Raw genomic sequence first — 22,948 nt, 5'->3', positions numbered from 1 at the left:
ACAGGGGGGGGAAGAGAGAGGACAGGGGGGGAAGAGAGAGGACAGGGGGGGGGAAGAGAGAGGACAGGGGGGGGAAGAGAGAGGACAGGGGGGGGGGAAGAGAGAGGACAGGGGGGGGGAAGAGAGAGGACAGGGGGGGGGAAGAGAGAGGACAGAAGGTGTAGTTTGTTAGTGTTTGATAGTGTCTCCACTGTGTGTCCTAGAGTGTCTAAGTCTAAACGTTTTATTGGACCTGGGATGAGGGTTGAACATCTGACGTAAAAAAAAAAAGGCTTGATAAATACATTTGATTTGATTGACAGCGTCAATGAAGAAAGAACAGAAGAAGAAGAAGCAGTCACTCCTAACTACTAACGATTAATAAGAAGAAGAAGCAGTCACTCCTAACTACTAACGATTAATAAGAAGAAGAAGCAGTCACTCCTAACTACTAACGATTAATAAGAAGAAGAAGCAGTCACTCCTAACTACTAACGATTAATAAGAAGAAGAAGCAGACACTCCTAACTACTAACGATTAATAAGAAGAAGAAGCAGTCACTCCTAACTACTAACGATTAATAAGAAGAAGAAGCAGTCACTCCTAACTACTAACGATTAATAAGAAGAAGAAGCAGTCACTCCTAACTACTAACGATTAATAAGAAGAAGAAGACGTCACTCCTAACTACTAACGATTAATAAGAAGAAGAAGCAGTCACTCCTAACTACTAACGATTAATAAGAAGAAGAAGCAGTCACTCCTAACTACTAACGATTAATAAGAAGAAGAAGCAGTCACTCCTAACTACTAACGATTAATAAGAAGAAGAAGCAGACATTCACACACTTAGATATATACATTTCTCCCTGCATGCCTTGCTCCATCTTCTTTGGCATTGAGTCCCACAGACAGCGGGTGATGGTTGAACAGTATCACGAATGAATGGCAGCTAAGCATCGATCCAGTTGATCAGACAGGTGTCGGGTCTCCTCCCCTGGGTCTCACGCGTAGGGAACTTTTTTTAGGATCCGTACAACATTTCAGGAGTTGAGTTCTGAAGGGTCTCCCGTCCCGATGTTTTTTTATCTTCTTCAGAAAAGACTGTTCTTGTAGAAAAGCTGGTTCATGTTTTCCAGGAATAGATGTTTTCTGAAGGCTCTCTGGGAAAAGGTATGAATTCTTTATATTTACTCTGCTGCCAGCAGACGTTCATACTGGAGTGAAATCTGGCCCGCCAGTAACCCCGCCCGCCGGCCAGTAACCCCGCCCGCCGGCCAGTAACCCCGCCCGCCAGGCAGTAACCCCGCCCGCCAGGCAGGTAAACTGGGGATCGTAGTCTGCCACGGTGTAGGACTTCTTTAAAACTTTGAAAGCTGATTTTAGCGTTGTGACAAAGCACATCTGCACCAAAAGCATCCAAAAAACATCTTCAGACCTTCTTCACTGCATCAACGAGGGGCAGTGCTTCAGTTATGTTAGTAGATGGTCATGTTTAGAGCTACAGCCTAGAGAGAAGATAATACTGGCCATTCTATGGCTGGGGGGGAGTGAATATAGCAGATAAGAGCCTTGTAGGACATCCACCATACTGGCCATTCTATGGCTGGGGGGGGGGGGTGAATATAGCAGATAAGAGCCTTGTAGGACATCCACCATACTGGCCATTCTATGGCTGGGGGGGGGAGTGAATATAGCAGATAAGAGCCTTGTAGGACATCCACCACAATGACAACATTTATCATCAGCTCTCTATTGTCCCTGCTAGTGTTCTTAACAGTTTAATTTAAAAATCTGGAGGACAAAATACACACCTTGGAAGAAGCGGAGCTGGATGACTTGGAGGGAGTGGATGGAGAAGAGGATTTTCTGGTTGATGACCTTCCAGATCCTAGCTTGTTTCCGGACTTGGACATTCCCGTTTCAGTTTTCCGAGAGGCACCTCCCTTCGAGGAGGAAGAGGAGGCGGCGGCTCCCTTCTTCTTGGCGAGCTCTGCCAGGAGCGCGGGGGCGAGGGACTGCATCATAACTTCTAGACTGGTGTTCTCAGTCAGGGAGAGGCCAGCTGGAAATACAAAAGGATGGTTCAAGAGAGGCCAGCTGGAAGGGGAGGGGGAGACATGGGTTACAGAGAGAGGCCAGCTGGAAGGGGAGGGGGAGACATGGGTTACAGAGAGAGGCCAGCTGGAAGGGGAGGGGGAGACATGGGTTACAGAGAGAGGCCAGCTGGAAGGGGAGGAGGAGACATGGGTTACAGAGAGAGGCCAGCTGGAAGGGGAGGGAGAGACATGGGTTACAGAGAGAGGCCAGCTGGAAGGGGAGGGGGAGACATGGGTTACAGAGAGAGGCCAGCTGGAAGGGGAGGGAGAGACATGGGTTACAGAGAGAGGCCAGCTGGAAGGGGAGGGGGAGACATGGGTTACAGAGAGAGGCCAGCTGGAAGGGGAGGGAGAGACATGGGTTACAGAGAGAGGCCAGCTGGAAGGGGAGGGGGAGACATGGGTAACAGAGAGGCCAGCTGGAAGGGGAGGAGGAGACATGGGTTACAGAGAGGCCAGCTGGAAGGGGAGGGGGAGACATGGGTTACAGAGAGAGACCAGCCAGAGAGAGGCCAGCTGGAAGGGGAGGGGGAGACATGGGTAACAGAAAGGCCAGCTGGAAGGGGAGGGAGAGACATGGGTTACAGAGAGAGGCCAGCTGGAAGGGGAGGAGGAGACATGGGTTACAGAGAGGCCAGCCAGAGAGAGGCCAGCTGGAAGGGGGAGACCTGGGTTACAGAGAGAGGCTAGCTGGAAGGGGAGGGGGAGACATGGATTACAGAGAGAGGCCAGCTGGAAGGGGGAGACCTGGGTTACAGAGAGGCCAGCCAGAGAGAGGCCAGCTGGAAGGGGGGAGACCTGGGTTACAGAGAGAGGCCAGCTGGAAGGGGGGAGACATGGATTACAGAGAGAGGCCAGCTGGAAGGGGAGGGGGAGACATGGATTACAGAGAGAGGCCAGCCAGAGAGAGTCCAGCTGGAAGGGGAGGGAGAGACATGGATTACAGAGAGAGACCAGCTGGAAGGGGGAGACCTGGGTTACAGAGAGAGGCCAGCTGGAAGGGGAGGGAGAGACATGGGTTACAGAGAGAGGCCAGCCAAGAGTCCAGCTGGAAGGGGAGGGGGAGACATGGGTTACAGAGAGAGGCCAGCTGGAAGGGGAGGAGACATGGGTTACAGAGAGAGGCCAGCTGGAAGGGGAGGGAGAGACATGGGTTACAGAGAGAGGCCAGCCGAGAGAGGCCAGCTGGAAGGGGGAGACATGGGTTACAGAGAGAGGCCAGCCAGAGAGAGGCCAGCTGGAAGGGGAGGGAGAGACATGGATTACAGAGAGAGGCCAGCCGAGAGAGTCCAGCTGGAAGGGGAGGAGGAGACATGGGTTACAGAGAGAGGCCAGCTGGAAGGGGAGGAGGAGACATGGGTTACAGAGAGAGGCCAGCCAGAGAGAGGCCAGCTGGAAGGGGAGGAGGAGACATGGGTTACAGAGAGAGGCCAGCTGGAAGGGGAGGGGGAGACATGGGTTACAGAGAGAGGCCAGCTGGAAGGGGAGAGACCTGGGTTACAGAGAGAGGCCAGCTGGAAGGGGAGGGGGAGACCTGGGTTACAGAGAGAGGCCAGCTGGAAGGGGGAGACCTGGGTTACAGAGAGAGGCCAGCTGGAAGGGGAGGAGGAGACATGGATTACAGAGAGAGGCCAGCTGGAAGGGGAGGAGGAGACATGGGTTACAGAGAGAGGCCAGCTGGAAGGGGAGGGGAGACATGGGTTACAGAGAGGCCAGCTGGAGGGGGAGACATGGGTAACAGAGAGGCCAGCCAGAGAGAGGCCAGCTGGAAGGGGAGGGGGAGACATGGGTTACAGAGAGAGGCCAGCTGGAAGGGGAGGGGGAGACATGGGTTACAGAGAGAGGCCAGCTGGAAGGGGAGGAGGAGACATGGGTTACAGAGAGAGGCCAGCTGGAAGGGGAGGGGGAGACATGGGTTACAGAGAGGCCAGCTGGAAGGGGAGGGGGAGACATGGGTTACAGAGAGAGGCCAGCTGGAAGGGGAGGAGGAGACATGGGTTACAAGAGAGGCCAGCTGGAAGGGGAGGGGGAGACATGGGTTAGGGTGTGTGAGCGACAGAGGGATGGATAAATGCAAGAACTAGTCTACTTTCTCCAATGGTCTTTCCTTGATTCCTCACATCGTCTTTCTCAAAACTAATTGGAGGTGGAAATCAGAGGTTCCTCCCCTTGGACCTACTGCTCCAATGCACGTTGAGAAGGTGAGAGGAGGCGAGGAATCAAGGAAAGACCACGGAGATTCATTGGGCCTTTCCACACTGCATTGTTCGTAGCCCCGAGCGACCGTTCAGGCTAAGACTGGCCGTGTTTTCACACAAGCAGGGATAACTGAAACCAACTGTCACTTTTCAACAGTATAGTAGAAAAATGTTGTGACAATTCGGGATGTGACAAATGGGCCATTTTTCTTAACGTTTAAAAAACAGCCATTTTCTTTTTCGTTGATTTATTTTTATTTGTTTACGTTTAATCCTTAAGTCGATCAATCAAATGAACATTAAAAAAATCCCCATCAACATCTGTCTGTTTAGGCTTGAGATATGCATCAATTTTTTGTTGTTGCATAGGCTGCATCTCAAATCTTCCACCTTCATGTCGGCCTTCCGGATCTACGGTGGAAAGCGGCAGAGCTATGGCGCTGTTTGTCCAGTCCAGGAGAACATCCCAAAAATACGTCTACTCGCAAAAATATCTGTAGCGTCAGAATGGTTTGGCAAAACTAATATGACCCCCCCCCTGTGGGTGGTCAAAAACCAAGTCATAGACTGTTCTCTCTGCTACCGCACGGCAAGCGGTACCGGAGCGCCAAGTCTAGGTCCAAAAGATTTCTTAACAGCTTCTACCCCCAAACCATAAGACTCATGAACATCTAATCAAATGGCTACCCAGACTATTTGCATTGCAACTCTCTGTTTATTATCTATGCATAGTCACTTTAATAACTCTACCTACATGTACATATTACCTCAATTACCTCAACTAACCGGTGTCCCCCACATTGACTCTGTACTGGTACCCCCTGTATATAGCCTCCACATTGACTCTGTACCGGTACCCCCTGTATATAGCCTCCACATTGACTCTGTACCGGTACCCCCTGTATATAGCCTCCACATTGACTCTGTACCAGTACCCCCTGTATATAGCCTCCACATTGACTCTGTACCGTAACACCCTGTATATAGCCTCCACATTGACTCTGTACCAGTACCCCCTGTATATAGCCTCCACACTGACTCTGTACCGGTACCCCCTGTATATAGCCTCCACATTGACTCTGTACCGGTACCCCCTGTATATAGCCTCCACACTGACTCTGTACCGGTACCCCCTGTATATAGCCTCCACATTGACTCTGTACCGGTACCCCCTGTATATAGCCTCCACATTGACTCTGTACCGTAACACCCTGTATATAGCCTCCACACTGACTCTGTACCGTAACACCCTGTATATAGCCTCCACACTGACTCTGTACCGTAACACCCTGTATATAGCCTCCACACTGACTCTGTACCGTAACACCCTGTATATAGCCTCCACACTGACTCTGTACCGTAACACCCTGTATATAGCCTCCACACTGACTCTGTACCGGTACCCCCTGTATATAGCCTCCACATTGACTCTGTACCGGTACCCCCTGTATATAGCCTCCACATTGACTCTGTACCGGTACCCCCTGTATATAGCCTCCACATTGACTCTGTACCAGTACCCCCTGTATATAGCCTCCACACTGACTCTGTACCGGTACCCCCTGTATATAGCCTCCACATTGACTCTGTACCGTAACACCCTGTATATAGCCTCCACATTGACTCTGTACCAGTACCCCCTGTATATAGCCTCCACACTGACTCTGTACCGGTACCCCCCTGTATATAGCCTCCACATTGACTCTGTACCAGTACCCCCTGTATATAGCCTCCACACTGACTCTGTACCGGTACCCCCTGTATATAGCCTCCACATTGACTCTGTACCGTAACACCCTGTATATAGCCTCCACATTGACTCTGTACCAGTACCCCCTGTATATAGCCTCCACACTGACTCTGTACCGGTACCCCCTGTATATAGCCTCCACATTGACTCTGTACCGGTACCCCCTGTATATAGCCTCCACATTGACTCTGTACCGGTACCCCCTGTATATAGCCTCCACATTGACTCTGTACCGGTACCCCCCGTATATAGCCTCCACACTGACTCTGTACCAGTACCCCCCGTATATAGCCTCCACATTGACTCTGTACCAGTACCCCCCGTATATAGCCTCCACACTGACTCTGTACCGGTACCCCCTGTATATAGCCTCCACATTGACTCTGTACCAGTACCCCCTGTATATAGCCTCCACAATGACTCTGTACCGGTACCCCCTGTATATAGCCTCCACATTGACTCTGTACCGTAACACCCTGTATATAGCCTCCACATTGACTCTGTACCAGTACCCCCTGTATATAGCCTCCACACTGACTCTGTACCGGTACCCCCTGTATATAGCCTCCACATTGACTCTGTACCGGTACCCCCTGTATATAGCCTCCACACTGACTCTGTACCGGTACCCCCTGTATATAGCCTCCACATTGACTCTGTACCGGTACCCCCTGTATATAGCCTCCACACTGACTCTGTACCAGTACCCCCCGTATATAGCCTCCACACTGACTCTGTACCAGTACCCCCCGTATATAGCCTCCACACTGACTCTGTACCGGTACCCCCTGTATATAGCCTCCACATTGACTCTGTACCAGTACCCCCTGTATATAGCCTCCACATTGACGCTGTACCAGTACCCCCTGTATATAGCCTCCACATTGACTCTGTACCGTAACACCCTGTATTTAGCCTCCACATTGACTCTGTACCAGTACCCCCTGTATATAGCCTCCACATTGACTCTGTACCAGTACCCCCTGTATATAGCCTCCACATTGACTCTGTACCAGTAACCCCCTGTATATAGCCTCCACATTGACTCTGTACCAGTACCCCCTGTATATAGCCTCCACATTGACTCTGTACCGTAACACCCTGTATATAGCCTCCACATTGACTCTGTACCGTAACACCCTGTATTTAGCCTCCACATTGACTCTGTACCGTAACACCCTGTATATAGCCTCCACATTGACTCTGTACCGTAACACCCTGTATATAGCCTCCACACTGACTCTGTACCGGTACCCCCTGTATATAGCCTCCACATTGACTCTGTACCGGTACCCCCTGTATATAGCCTCCACACTGACTCTGTACCGGTACCCCCTGTATATAGCCTCCACATTGACTCTGTACCAGTACCCCCTGTATATAGCCTCCACACTGACTCTGTACCGGTACCCCCTGTATATAGCCTCCACATTGACTCTGTACCGTAACACCCTGTATATAGCCTCCACATTGACTCTGTACCAGTACCCCCTGTATATAGCCTCCACACTGACTCTGTACCGGTACCCCCTGTATATAGCCTCCACATTGACTCTGTACCAGTACCCCCTGTATATAGCCTCCACATTGACTCTGTACCGGTACCCCCTGTATATAGCCTCCACATTGACTCTGTACCGTAACACCCTGTATATAGCCTCCACATTGACTCTGTACCAGTACCCCCTGTATATAGCCTCCACACTGACTCTGTACCGGTACCCCCTGTATATAGCCTCCACACTGACTCTGTACCGGTACCCCCTGTATATAGCCTCCACATTGACTCTGTACCGGTACCCCCTGTATATAGCCTCCACATTGACTCTGTACCGGTACCCCCCGTATATAGCCTCCACACTGACTCTGTACCAGTACCCCCCGTATATAGCCTCCACATTGACTCTGTACCAGTACCCCCCGTATATAGCCTCCACACTGACTCTGTACCGGTACCCCCTGTATATAGCCTCCACATTGACTCTGTACCAGTACCCCCTGTATATAGCCTCCACAATGACTCTGTACCGGTACCCCCTGTATATAGCCTCCACATTGACTCTGTACCGTAACACCCTGTATATAGCCTCCACATTGACTCTGTACCAGTACCCCCTGTATATAGCCTCCACACTGACTCTGTACCGGTAACCCCCTGTATATAGCCTCCACATTGACTCTGTACCGGTACCCCTGTATATAGCCTCCACATTGACTCTGTACCGGTACCCCCTGTATATAGCCTCCACATTGACTCTGTACCGGTAACCCCCTGTATATAGCCTCCACACTGACTCTGTACCAGTACCCCCCGTATATAGCCTCCACATTGACTCTGTACCAGTACCCCCGTATATAGCCTCCACATTGACTCTGTACCGGTACCCCCTGTATATAGCCTCCACATTGACTCTGTACCGGTACCCCCTGTATATAGCCTCCACATTGACGCTGTACCGGTACCCCCTGTATATAGCCTCCACATTGACTCTGTACCAGTAACACCCTGTATATAGCCTCCACATTGACTCTGTACCAGTACCCCCTGTATATAGCCTCCACATTGACTCTGTACCAGTACCCCCTGTATATAGCCTCCACATTGACTCTGTACCAGTACCCCCTGTATATAGCCTCCACATTGACGCTGTACCAGTACCCCCTGTATATAGCCTCCACATTGACTCTGTACCGTAACACCCTGTATTTAGCCTCCACATTGACTCTGTACCGTAACACCCTGTATTTAGCCTCCACATTGACTCTGTACCGGTAACCCCCTGTATATAGCCTCCACATTGACTCTGTACCGTAACACCCTGTATATAGCCTCCACATTGACTCTGTACCGTAACACCCTGTATATAGCCTCCACATTGACTCTGTACCGGTACCCCCTGTATATAGCCTCCACATTGACTCTGTACCGTAACACCCTGTATATAGCCTCCACATTGACTCTGTACCGGTAACACCCTGTATATAGCCTCCACATTGACTCTGTACCGGTAACCCCCTGTATATAGCCTCCACATTGACTCTGTACCGTAACACCCTGTATATAGCCTCCACATTGACTCTGTACCGTAACACCCTGTATATAGCCTCCACATTGACTCTGTACCGTAACACCCTGTATATAGCCTCCACATTGACTCTGTACCGTAACACCCTGTATATAGCCTCCACATTGACTCTGTACCGTAACACCCTGTATATAGCCTCCACATTGACTCTGTACCGGTACACCCTGTATATAGCCTCCACATTGACTCTGTACCGGTAACACCCTGTATATAGCCTCCACATTGACTCTGTACCGTAACACCCTGTATATAGCCTCCACATTGACTCTGTACCGTAACACCCTGTATATAGCCTCCACATTGACTCTGTACCGTAACACCCTGTATATAGCCTCCACATTGACTCTGTACCGTAACACCCTGTATATAGCCTCCACATTGACTCTGTACCGTAACACCCTGTATATAGCCTCCACATTGACTCTGTACCGTAACACCCTGTATATAGCCTCCACATTGACTCTGTACCGTAACACCCTGTATATAGTCTCGCTGATGTTATTTACTGCTGCTCTTTATTTGTTACTTTTCTTTTCTAGGTATTTTTCATTAAACTGCATTGTTGGTTAAGGGCTTGTAAGTAAGTTAGGTCTACACCTGTTGTATTCAGCATTTCACTGGTAGGTCTACTACACCTGTTGTATTCAGCATTTCACTGGTAGGTCTACACCTGTTGTATTCAGCATTTCACTGGTAGGTCTACACCTGTTGTATTCAGCATTTCACTGGTAGGTCTACTACACCTGTTGTATTCAGCATTTCACTGGTAGGTCTACTACACCTGTTGTATTCAGCATTTCACTGTGAGGTCTACTACACCTGTTGTATTCAGCATTTCACTGTGAGGTCTACTACACCTGTTGTATTCAGCATTTCACTGGTAGGTCTACTACACCTGTTGTATTCAGCATTTCACTGTGAGGTCTACTACACCTGTTGTATTCAGCATTTCACTGGTAGGTCTACTACACCTGTTGTATTCAGCATTTCACTGGTAGGTCTACTACACCTGTTGTATTTAGCATTTCACTGTAAGGTCTACTACACCTGTTGTATTCAGCATTTCACTGTTAGGTCTACACCTGTTGTATTCAGCATTTCACTGGTAGGTCTACTACACCTGTTGTATTTAGCATTTCACTGTTAGGTCTACACCTGTTGTATTCAGCATTTCACTGGTAGGTCTACTACACCTGTTGTATTCAGCATTTCACTGTGAGGTCTACTACACCTGTTGTATTCAGCATTTCACTGTAAGGTCTACTACACCTGTTGTATTCAGCATTTCACTGTAAGGTCTACTATACCTGTTGTATTCAGCATTTCACTGTTAGGTCTACACCTGTTGTATTCAGCATTTCACTGTTAGGTCTACACCTGTTGTATTCAGCATTTCACTGGTAGGTCTACTACACCTGTTGTATTCAGCATTTCACTGTTAGGTCTACACCTGTTGTATTCAGCATTTCACTGGTAGGTCTACTACACCTGTTGTATTCAGCATTTCACTGGTAGGTCTACTACACCTGTTGTATTCAGCATTTCACTGGTAGGTCTACTACACCTGTTGTATTCAGCATTTCACTGGTAGGTCTACTACACCTGTTGTATTCAGCATTTCACTGGTAGGTCTACTACACCTGTTGTATTCAGCATTTCACTGGTAGGTCTACACCTGTTGTATTCAGCATTTCACTGGTAGGTCTACTACACCTGTTGTATTCAGCATTTCACTGGTAGGTCTACTACACCTGTTGTATTCAGCATTTCACTGGTAGGTCTACACCTGTTGTATTCAGCATTTCACTGGTAGGTCTACTACACCTGTTGTATTCAGCATTTCACTGTGAGGTCTACTACACCTGTTGTATTCAGCACATGTGACTAATAAGATGTGATCTGGAAAGATGAGACCCTCCCGAAGACGACAGTGTTCTGGGGTTAAAAATATTTCTCATATCTCCTCTTCAAAACATTATTCATAATGATGTATTTTTCTGTCCGTTTTGCCATTTATGAATGTGTTATTCATTGCGTTTCTATGGGCTATAGTAGTAAAGGCCAGATTACATTTGATCAAATCATTTTGACAATATTTGAGGGATACCTACAGAGGTCCTGAAATGTCAAATCAAATAACTAAAATGATCCACGGTAGGACCGTCCTTAAACAATTACCCCCAAATGTGCTGTAATTCCCCGTTAAGCACCATCCTTGTACCACCATTACTTTACCTCAATAACACCTTGTAAAGTCTGCATTTCCTTCTCATTTAACTTCTCAAAGGTGTCATACAGCACTTCACTGCTTTTTCTAAAATTTTTACAACTGTTAACGAAGAGTCGACTCCAAAAGAATCGATTCCTTTTGCACGTCGACTCCCATTTCTTAGTGTCAACATTCGATTCTGCTAAGAAAATCGACTCTCTTAAAGATTCAGTATTTTTGGAGCGGAGGAGACCGATTAGTTGCCGTACTTCAGAGAACACAAACACTTGCATCTTTCATAGCGAGCTAGTGAGGGATTGAGAGAGAGGAGAGAGGCACAGTATAGGCAGGTCAGCTACCAGACACACAGTCAGAACCGTGCACTAGGTCTATCTATCAGTATAGACAGGTCAGCCACCAGACAGACAGAACCGTGCACTAGGTCTATCTATCAGTATAGACAGGTCAGCCACCAGACAGACAGAACCGTACACTAGGTCTATCTATCAGTATAGACAGGTCAGCCACCAGACAGTCAGAACCGTGCACTAGGCCTATCTATCAGTATAGACAGGTCAGCCACCAGACAGTCAGAACCGTGCACTAGGTCTATCTATCAGTATAGACAGGTCAGCCACCAGACAGACAGAACCGTGCACTAGGTCTATCTATCAGTATAGACAGATTAGTCACCAGACAGAACTTTAACATTAACTTTTTAAGGTATAGGGGGCAGTATTTTCGATTTTGGATGAAAAGCGTGCCCAGAGTAAACTGCCTAATACTTGGGCCCAGAGTCAAATATTTGCATATTATTAGTAGATTTGGATAGAAAACACTCTGAAGTTTCTAAAACTGTTTGAATGATGTCTGTGAGTATAACAGAACTCATATGGCAGGCAAAAACCTGAGAAAAATCCAACCAGGAAGTGGGAAATCTGATGCTTGTAGTCTTTTCAAGTCATTGCCTATCTAACAGACAGTGACTTAGGGTTCATTTTGCACTTCCTAAGGCTTCCACTAGATGTCAACAGTCTTTAGAACCTTGTTTCAGGCTTTTGCAGTGAACAGAGAGCAAACAAGAAGGCCAGGAAGTTGGTGACTCAGAAAATGACATGAGTTCATTGGCGCGCATTCACATGAGGTAGCTGTGTTCCATAACATTTTTCAAGACATTGGAATCGTCCGGTTGGAATATTATTGAAGTTTTATGTTAAAAAGGCCCTAACGATTGATGCTATACAACGTTTGACATGTTTCAACGAACGTAAATATAACTTTTTTTAACTTTCTGTCGTGAAATTGTCGGCACGCTTCCTACATTTGGAGTAGCTTACTGAACGCGCAAACAACAAGGAGGTATTTGGACATAAATTATGGACTTTATCGAACAAAACAACATTTATTGTGGACCTGAGATTCCTGGAAGTGCCTTCTGATGAAGATCAAAAGGTAAGTGAATATTTATAATGCTATTTATGATTTTAGATGACTCCAAAATGGCGGGTATCTGTATTGCCTGGTGTATGTTTCTGAGCGCCGTACTCAGATTATTGCAAAGTGTGCTTTCCCCGTGAAGCTTTTTTGAAATCTGTCACAGCGGTTGCATAAAGGAGATGGTTATCTATAATTCTTTCAATAACAGTATAATATTTTATCAACGTTTATGATGAGTATTTTTGTAAATTGTTGTGCTGATTCACCGGCAGTTTTGGAGGCAAAATATTTTCAGAACATCACGCGCCAATGTAAAATGCTGTTTTTGGATATAAATATGAACTTTATCGAAACAAAACATACATGTATTGTGTAACATTGAGTCCTAGGAGTGTCATCTGATGAAGATCGTCAAAGGTTAGTGCTTAATTTTAGCTGTATTTCTGTTTTTTGTGACCCCTCTCCTGCTTGGAAAATGGCTGTGTGGTTTTTCTTGTGTTGGCACTGTCCTAACATAATCTAACTTTATGCTTTCGCCATAAAGCCTTTTTGAAATCGGACAACGTGGTTGGATTAAGGACAAGTGTATCTTTAAAATGATGTGAAATAGTTGTATGTTTGAGAAATTTGAATTATGAGATTTTGTTGATTTGAATTTGCCGCCCTGATATTTCACTGGCTGGACACCTGCGGGACACAACCACTGGCTTCACTGGCTGGACACCTGCGGGACACAACCACTGGCTTCACTGGCTGGACACCTGCGGGACACAACCACTGGCTTCACTGGCTGGACACCTGCGGGACACAACCACTGGCTTCACTGGCTGTGTGCCACGCTAGCGTCCCACGTAGCCCATAGAAGTTAAGGATCTCAATTTCGTTTAAACGTTCCCATCTAGTACCAATTGAAGTGATGGGCAGGCCCAGTAGCTAAGGTTGGTACTGACCCACTTCAGAATCTGAAAGTGTGAAAAGCTCTCTTCAGCCCTGTGTGGCTATAGCATGTCGCTCTCCCTCTCTCACACCAGTGTGTGTCTCTCTCGCACTTACCAGTGTGTGTGTGTGTGTGTGTCGCTCTCCCTCTCTCAGTGTGTGTGTCGCTCTCCCTCTCTCACACCAGTGTGTGTCTCTCGCTCTTACCAGTGTGTGTGTGTGTGTGTGTGTGTGTGTGTGTGTGTGTCGCTCTCCCTCTCTCACACCAGTGTGTGTCTCTCTCGCTCTTACCAGTGTGTGTGTGTGTGTGTTGCTCTCCCTCTCTCACACCATGTGTGTCTCTCTCGCTCTTACCAGTGTGTGTGTGTGTGTGCGTGTGTGTTGCTCTCCCTCTCTCACACCAGTGTGTGTCTCTCTCGCTCTTACCAGTGTGTGTGTGTGTGTGTGTGTGTGTGTGTGTGTGTGTGTGTGTGTGTGTGTGTGTGTCTCACCAGATGACTCCAGTAGTTTCTTGGCCAGTCTCTCAGCACTGTCAGACTTCGGCAGGCTGCTCCTCCTCGTCGTCTCCCGACGCTCCCTCGCTCTCTCCCGCTGATAGCTCCTAGAGCGCGACCTGGATGAATAGGAATATTCATATATACCATCTCCCGCTGATAGCTCCTAGAGCGCGACCTGGATGAATAGGAATATTCATATATACCATCTCCCGCTGATAGCTCCTAGAGCGCGACCTGGATGAATAGGAATATTCATATATACCATCTCCCGCTGATAGCTCCTAGAGCGCGACCTGGATGAATAGGAATATTCATATATACCATCTCCCGCTGATAGCTCCTAGAGCGCGACCTGGATGAATAGGAATATTCATATATACCATCTCCCGCTGATAGCTCCTAGAGCGCGACCTGGATGAATAGGAATATTCATATATACCATCTCCCGCTGATAGCTCCTAGAGCGCGACCTGGATGAATAGGAATATTCATATATACCATCTCCCGCTGATAGCTCCTAGAGCGCGACCTGGATGAATAGGAATATTCATATATACCATCTCCCGCTGATAGCTCCTAGAGCGCGACCTGGATGAATAGGAATATTCATATATACCATCTCCCGCTGATAGCTCCTAGAGCGCGACCTGGATGAATATTCATATATACTATCTCCCGCTTATAGCTCCTAGAGCCCGACCTGGATGAATATTCATATATACTATCTCCCGCTGATAGCTCCTAGTGCCCGACCTGGATGAATAGGAATATTCATATATAATAACTCATTTAAAAGAGGAATATTCATACATAGGAATAACTCATTTAAAAAGTCTTATCTTACCTCCGGGATGAAGAGGCTGTCTGAGGCCGACGTTCCTGATCCCGGTGGGAAGACGAAGCCGGAGGGTCACGTTCTCTCTCCCTGCCCCGAAGTGACCCCGGGGACCGGGAACGCCGTGTGGTAGTGTTGTGTTGACGTTCACGGGAGCGGGTTCGTTCCCTGGATCGAGGTCGGCGAGTAGCGGAGGAAGGGGTGTGGTAGGAAGAGCGGCGAGGAGAAGGAGAGCGAGACCAGGACAGAGAACGGGAGGCGGAGCGTGATGTCCGACGGCGTTTAGAGGACAACCGGCTGCTTTCATTTCTACTATGAATAGGGCTGGAGAGGGAGGGATAAAGATGGGGGAGAAAGAGAGGGGGAGGAAAGGGGAGACCAAGACGGGGGGGGGGAAAGGGGAGAGAGACGGGAAGGAGGATGAGAGAACGAAGAGGTAGTGGTCAAGCTGATGAAGTTATTCTGGTTGGTAAATGTAGGTAAGGATGAAAGGGGAGTGTTTACATACTTCCACCAGATGTTAAGACTCAACTTGCTAAATCATTCAGTCAGCAGTGACCTACATCGAAGGGACAACATTTAATTATCTTCTATTTTTAGGACACAGTACAGGTAGGGGACTCACCTTGATACAGTGATAGTTTCCACGTTCCAGTCGGGATACCTGGAAGGAGGAAAGGGTACAGGTGATTAGCACAAGCTACAACGTGATGTCATCAGTGGACGTAGATTTCAATTCGTATTTCCGCGATTTTCCTCGAATCCAAATCTCCTCTCGTTATTCTCAACTGTATTGGAAAAGATAAAGGCCCTCCCCACTCACACTTTTTCCTCCAGTGGGTTTTTTGAGGACGGGGATGAGGGGATACAAGGGATTGAGGGGGGGAAGAGACTAACTGAGAAAAGAGCGAAAGGGAGAACTGATATATAAAAAGAGAGAAGACTCACGATTTCCTGAGTAGACGGCAATTCTCAACGTGGAGACCGGTGTTTTGATGCTCGATCCAGTTCTGTTGATCAAAACAGCACAAACAGAGACAATCAGTTCTGTGTCTTCATCATCATCCTCATCCAAACCTCTCTACATAATCATCACAACCAATTTCCCCCAAACTCCTCTAAAATCAAGCACTTTCAATACATTTTTATTTTGTTGCAGCAGCAGCAGAGTCCAATTTCTTTCTGCTTTCATAGCAGGAGTTGATTTATACAATGTTGGAAAAAAATAACATAGTAAAATATAGGGTCTCTGTTCTACCAAGAAAAAGATTGTAGGCAGAAAAAATGCTGTGAGAAAAAAAACCAGCATCTGGAATCTTCTGGGGGTCTTCTCTGGAATGGATTCTCTCGTCAGCCATCTTCTTCCCCAAAAAATAACTTGCTTCCCAAAGTAACTAAATCAATTGTGTATATACAGTTAGTAGTGTGTTGTGTCATTGGTTTACACACAAGGCTATAATACAATGATATAGGGGTTTGAGTAAAAACATTTTTAAGAGAACAAAAACATCTTCTAGTGGCTAAATAGTCCATTAATTGACCACGGTCAATGTCTAGAAACAGAGCCTTAACTTCCTTGTTTCTGTACAGCACTTTGTGACACCAGCTGACGTAAGAAGGGCTTTATAAATACATTGATTGATTGTTGTTCTCTGGCAGCTTCTCATCTTGTCGTTGGTTGTATCGTCTTCGAGCACTAGTCTTCCTCAAGGCAAATCACGGCCATCGAAAGTCACAAATAAAACGGCATTTTATAACAGAATGTCTTAAATATGGCCTTTACAAACAAATAAAATGACAATATTTCAAAGTTTAATTTTTGGGGGGAATGTCATGAAATTACACAACTTCCAATAACGACAATAGAATAATGTTGATTTCAGTCCAGGATTCGATGTCTTCATATTCCCCGAGGAGAAAATATTTATTTATACTAAAAAAAGGTTTTTCTCTGTTTTATTTAATTATTTTCATTCATTTTAGAACATCTCAACTCACCGTGAAATACATGTGATAATCGCACAGCTAGACTTAAGTGTTTGAATAAACAAAAAAGGAACATTCAACAAGCGAAGTCTTGAGTTACAACATGAGGTTCAAAAATATATATATTTTTTAAAAAAGGCACACAATCAGTATGGAGAGGTTCAGGACTGGGTTCAAATACTATTTGAGATTTCAAATACTTTATATGTACTTGATTGAACTTCTGAAACAAACGGCTGGAGCTGTTTCTGGAGGGCTAAAACACCTGGTCTATTATCCAGGACTGAAACAGACATGGGTTACCAGGTAGAAAAAATATATATAAATATATAGTGTTTTGGCCTTCCAGGAAAGAAAATCAAACAGTGCTCAAAGTATAACAATCTCAAACAGTATTTAGAACCAAAGGTCAAGACAGGTATGGCAAAAAAAAAACTCACCTTTAGCTGGGAACATTCTATGTTACAGAGAGAACAGGTATGAGGAAAGATTCTGGGAGAAGCAGCAGAGTAGTCACTCATCATGGTCGGAGTCGGTAACCTCGTCGGCATCATCATCATCATCGGGGGAGGTAGGTTCATCTGCTGGTGCAAGGAAGGCGTCGGACCAATCCGGGGCACCGGAACAGACCAGGAGGTGGGATAGATGGGTTCATGATGGGGAATAAGGGAGGCCACATGGGGGGTGTCGTGGGAGGAGGAACCCCGACACCTCCAACCCTGAGTCCTGGAATTCCGCCCCCAGCTCCAGCACCATCTCTACCACCATGAACCACCAGGCCGGACCGGGGCTGAGCGTGGCCCCGAGCGTTGCCTTGATTCTGGGACGCCAGGTGTCGGTTGAGTCCTTGGTCTCCGCCTCGGACAGGGATGTTCATGGACTTGGATGTTGCTTTAGATGACGAGCCGTGGGTTTTGTGGGTCTGCTGGGACTGGCTGGAAGGCGGAGGAAGGCCGATGCGAGAGTCTGTCTCTTTCATGGGGCTCTGGATGTGATGCTGTTGGATACGCTGCTTGGAATGGCCGGCGTACCCGCTCAGCAAGTCTCTGACCATGTCATATTTTGCCGTCTCCATTGGGAGCGGATTACGCGCGCCGTAATTATCGGGTTGGCTATTATCACCATCATCATAACTGTCGTATTTAGTAGCACTAGAATGTTCATAATCGATCACTTTGCTCTGTCCTCCACCACCGTGGTCGGACCCTGGGCCAGGTCCACCGCCTACCTTGGGCCGATGGTCCACATCCATAGTTCTATTGGACTTACGGATGCGGATGTCTCTGAGGATGAAGGGCAGGTTGTCTGGGGTCAGTTGATCGTCTGGGTAGTGGCTGAGGAGCTCCAGGTCTTCGTTGGACAAGCCGAAACTCGCCAGGATGCTGCTGGCGGACTTCGGACGTGTACCGGGCTGGACGAGAGGCTGCGGACGAGGCGCTCATGGGAGCCTCGGAACCCCTTGAGGTGGACCCCAGCACTCCCGCACCTCCAAACCCAGAGGTTTGGCTTTGGTACTGAGGAAGGGTGGAGGAGAAGAGTTTGGAGGAAGCAGACTGGGTCAGGTAGCCAGACCAGGAGTCCATGGAGCTTTGCTGGTCGCTGGAGGTCCGGCCAGGGGTGTAACCGCCCAGCCCACCCCCAGACGAGAGCTCGTCCATGGGGTCGTGACTTAGGCGAAGGTCTCGGGCGTCCAGTGGGACCTGCTGGTTCTGTTTCTGCTGCATCAACTGGCTGAGCAGCCTCACATCCTCTCTGGCCCCGCGGATGTGGTGGTCTATGGAGGTCTCCAGCTCCGGGGTCATCCCGGTCGATCTCTGCCCCAGGTCATACCCCATCTGCTGGGCCACCATCGAGGACATCATGCCTCCCTGGCCGGAGGAACCACCACCACCAGACCCAGGGCCCAGACCATGGCGGGAGGCCCCCAGTGGGTCCCTTCCGGCCTGGGATTGTGTGTGTCCGTACTGCCCCATCTGGGTGGCAGTTCTCTGGGCCTGTGAAGAGTACTGACCCCCTAAGGGGTTATATAGGGGATGGGACATGTTATTGACGGTAGCTGCCGCTTTGAGGAGCTTGATGAGGGGGGGCGAGAGAAGGTGGATGGGGGTGAGTGTAGGGTAGTGGGGGGTTGGCGGTTGCAGCGGTAACGAGCTGGGCTTTGAGCTGGGCCAGCTGCAGGGAGGCGTGGCCTAAGAGGAGCTGCGGGGGCGGGATCCCAACTCCCAGCCCTCCAATCGGATTCAGCAGGCTGGAAAGGGGAGCAGCGCAACGATCCAATAGCAACGCAAAGCTGAAAGAGTTGGAGAGGAGAAACACACAGGAGGGTTACTGGTTGGTCTTCTCTCTGGCTCGCCCTGGGACAGGTCTATGGACAGTAGTAATCAAACTGGAAAGCAGACTGGATGTCTGCGATTGATCGGTTTGGTCAGTTTCAAGTCTATTTCACACTGAAACACTTTTCAAATCAGTTGTGTGTCAAACTGTTCTAGAACAGCTTCTAGAACGTCACCAGGCTTCTGTTGGTTAGGTCAGAGCAGAAGAAGACAGTTCCTGCATCTTCACTGGAGGAAAGAAAAACAAAAAACAGCAAGCAAACAGGGAACAGACAGGAGGGGGAGAAGTAGTCATCGTGAAAACATACAACCTTATTTTACAAACTCCATGCACAGCTTTAGTGAAATTTGCAAGATTGCAAGCAGCTTTTTTTTAACAAAAAGATTTACAGTCATACTTTTAAGATAATAGACCACTAAGGCAAATAGTTTATTCGGTAATGAAACGGGGCTTACTAGTTTAGCTAAAGATCAGATTTAGTAGGGTTAAGTGTAAGCTATTGATTATTGAATGAACATGGAATCAACATTTGAAAGGTTATGTGGATGCAACAATCAATAAACGATCTCAGGTTTAGTTCATATTTCTATTACCCGAAGCACCGCGGCAGAACCACGTAAACACGTGCACAAGAAGCATGCATACTAGCCGAGCTGGTGCACGTGTTTACGTGGTTCCGTCAAGTCCTTCGGGTGATAGAAATATGAACGCACTAACCAGCACTTTGAAAAGGTTGATGCAATTATGGATTTCCTGTGGGTACACGGTCTGATTCCTACCTGCAAAAAGGACCAACCGCACAGACAACCGGTGAAGTAGATTTTATTCAGAATTATGGCTTGTAGAGGCCATGTGAGGTAACCTTCCTGATTCAAAACGCTCATTTATGCCCGATGTTGAATCCAATGCAATTCAACGTCGGGGGGGGGGTTCCAGGCTAGCCTGAGCAGTGTCCTCATTTGACCTAAACGGCATCTGCTCGTTCATTGGTCATGTGCACACCACAAGATGCAAGAAGCTAGCCACCGAGCAAGGTGGCTGACTAGCTAGTGTTACAACTCACAAATTAGAGCGGATATCAATCCAAATTCATAAATAAACCAGAAAACTCTGCCATATGTAAACTATTAGCTAGCGCTAGCAGTGCCACACTTTTTACAGGCTGCAAAATATTAGCTAGCTAGCATTGCTAACCAAACAATCATGTGCACACTACAGCCAGCCCCGCATCCAAAGGGAAGTTGTGTAATGCATATTCAAATCAGACAGATTTCACAGAATACCAGAAGATTGTTTTTTGGCTAGGCAGTGATAAGAGTGATCACTGGGATCCCGAGTGGCGGAGCCATCTAAGGCACTGCTCAGTGCTAGAGGCGTCACTACAGACCCTGGTTCGATCCTGGGCTGTATCACAACCCTGTTGTGATTGGGAGTCCCATAAAGTTAGATCAAAGCTGAATTAATGTATTGGAAGATCATATAATGATAAAATGAGTAACATTTCAACATAACAGGTCCAAATTTAATAGCATAACCAGCATAACCAGATAGCCCACAGCCGGCCGATTTAAATGGGAACAAATTAGTCATTGTGGGCGGAACAAGCACAAGCTACAGATCCTATTGGCGCATTCTAGGACATTTGCATATTTCCGTTAGGGAACGCCTACTCTGAAGTGCAATAACTCAATTCACCTTAACACTCAAACGATAAAACATTTAAACCTTTGACAAAAAGTCCACAAAACTTAGTATGTTCCTAACAGATTCTAGTTTTGGGAACAGAAAACTGTGTTGAGATGAAATGTTTCATCGATGATAAAATCTGCGGAATATCGGTCAAAATCCATCTGGGTCCATCTTCTCCAACTGCCGGGTCACTGGGCTTCTTCTCACTACCATATTTGGTAATGAGTGAAAAAACGCCAAGCGGATGCTTCACATTTATACAACTTCACATCCGGTGAAATATCTGTCTCATTCTTCTATCTGTGGAGAAACATCTCGCTTCACCTCTTTCTCTGAGTAAACAGGCGCTGTATTTTGGGGGGAGGGGTGCTGCACAAAAAAATATATCTGTATCTAGGCTACACTGTCCTACGAATGTCCCGCAAAATCATCATGTTGTCCCGCATTTGGGCATTTTAAATGTGGTCACCCTAGTTGTGATAGATCACAGCTGCCTTCTGCGTCTTCACCGAAAAACATCAGTCCACCATTTTGTATTTCCTGTATCGTGTTGCATTAAGCTCCGCATGCGACAGAGGACACAAACCGAGTTTCTACTTCCAGCCAACGTTATTGTCCGTTTTAAAACACACATATGAACAACAACTCATCTTTTCTGTCTTGTGAAATGTGTTTTTGTTACATACCTTCTGTTATTTTCGGTTATTTTCTATGGAGATATCTCGTACTTGTCTTCAGGCGGCTCCAACCGACGTTTGACTGGCAATTTGCTAACGGATCTGCGCATGCGCATTCTACTATCTCATCCGAACAACGTCAAAGACCTGACCCATTGAAAACAGAGTCGTTGATTGGAGGAACTGGTATTAGCCATTTTTCACCAGATGGGGGAACCCTAGTCCTACATCAACATCAAATTCACAGAATCATTTACCAAGTTTAACATTTATTTATTTCATCTTTATTTAACTAGGCAAGTCAGTTAAGAACAAATTCTTATTTACAATGACGGCCTAGGAACAGTGGGTTTAACTGCCTTGTTCAGGGGCAGAATGACAGATTTTTTACCTTGTCAGCTCAGGGATTCAATCTAGCGACCTTTACGGTTACTGGCCCAACGCTCTAACCACTCGGCTACCTGCGTTAGTACCTTAAACTAGTGTCATATAGACCTTAGCTCGGGAGGCTAACACAGTTTTAATGCAAGCAGAAGAGACCCAGGTTCAAATCAGCACTGATGATTTATCCACATGGAAGATGGAAGAATGAAAAGAGACGGGACAGGAGGAGGATGAGGGTGGAGAGATGATGGAGGTCTGTATGAAACAGAGAGGAGGAGGATGAACAGATTGGCTGATTTGTGTGGGGGATGAGTGAACACGTTATGGTAAAAACACATTTAGGATTATAGATTGATAGATTAGAGCAGGGCTGTCAAAACTCATTCCATGGAGGGCTGAGTGTCTGCAGGTTTTAGTTAATTCCCTTTAAATTAAGGTGAAGGGAGTTCCTTACTAATTAGTGACCTTAATTCATCAATCAAGTACATGGGAGGAGTGAAAACCCCTTCTATGGAATGAGTTGGACATCTGTGCATTAGAGCATTGCCAAAGTGAGACTATATCAGCCTTAGACTGGCTGAGTCTGTGCGTACCCCACTCTTATGGAGTAGCTGAGGACAGGCACACAGTCCCACCACCCCCCATCACAGGGCAGAGACAGACACACAGTCCCACTACCCCCCATCACAGGGCAAAGACAGGCACACAGTCCCACTACCCCCCATCACAGGGCAGAGACAGACACACAGTCCCACTACCCCCCATCACAGGGCAATGACAGACACACAGTCCCACTACCCCCCATCACAGGGCAAAGACAGGAACACACAGTCCCACTACCCCCATCACAG

At 47.4% G+C, this 22,948-nt stretch overlaps 1 protein-coding gene across 3 annotated transcripts in view; it reads right to left on the bottom strand.

The window, feature by feature from the left end:
- Positions 1–21,837, bottom strand: part of znf638 (zinc finger protein 638) — a 50,159-nt gene extending 28,322 nt beyond the window's left edge. The window contains exons 1-8 of one of the 3 annotated variants that reach the window (XM_045701635.1): positions 21,723–21,837; positions 17,454–19,303; positions 15,976–16,037; positions 15,653–15,691; positions 15,037–15,351; positions 14,812–14,839; positions 14,187–14,280; positions 1,795–2,045 (exon numbers count right to left, since the gene is read on the bottom strand). In XM_045701635.1, the coding sequence (XP_045557591.1) occupies positions 1,795–2,045; positions 14,187–14,280; positions 14,812–14,839; positions 15,037–15,351; positions 15,653–15,691; positions 15,976–16,037; positions 17,454–17,594 (930 nt within the window). In that variant the 5' untranslated portion in view covers positions 17,595–19,303; positions 21,723–21,837. Of the gene's footprint in view, positions 1–1,794; positions 2,046–14,186; positions 14,309–14,811; positions 14,840–15,036; positions 15,352–15,652; positions 15,692–15,975; positions 16,038–17,453; positions 19,304–21,722 lie in introns of all 3 variants that reach the window. The other 2 variants (XM_045701634.1, XM_045701636.1) reach the window with 2 other exon arrangements.
- Between the last annotated feature and the right edge of the window lie 1,111 nt (positions 21,838–22,948).

This window comes from Salmo salar, chromosome ssa18 (genome assembly GCF_905237065.1).
Source record: "Salmo salar chromosome ssa18, Ssal_v3.1, whole genome shotgun sequence".
NCBI classification, from domain to species: domain Eukaryota; kingdom Metazoa; phylum Chordata; class Actinopteri; order Salmoniformes; family Salmonidae; genus Salmo; species Salmo salar.
This window is presented reverse-complemented; position numbering and strand designations above follow the sequence as displayed.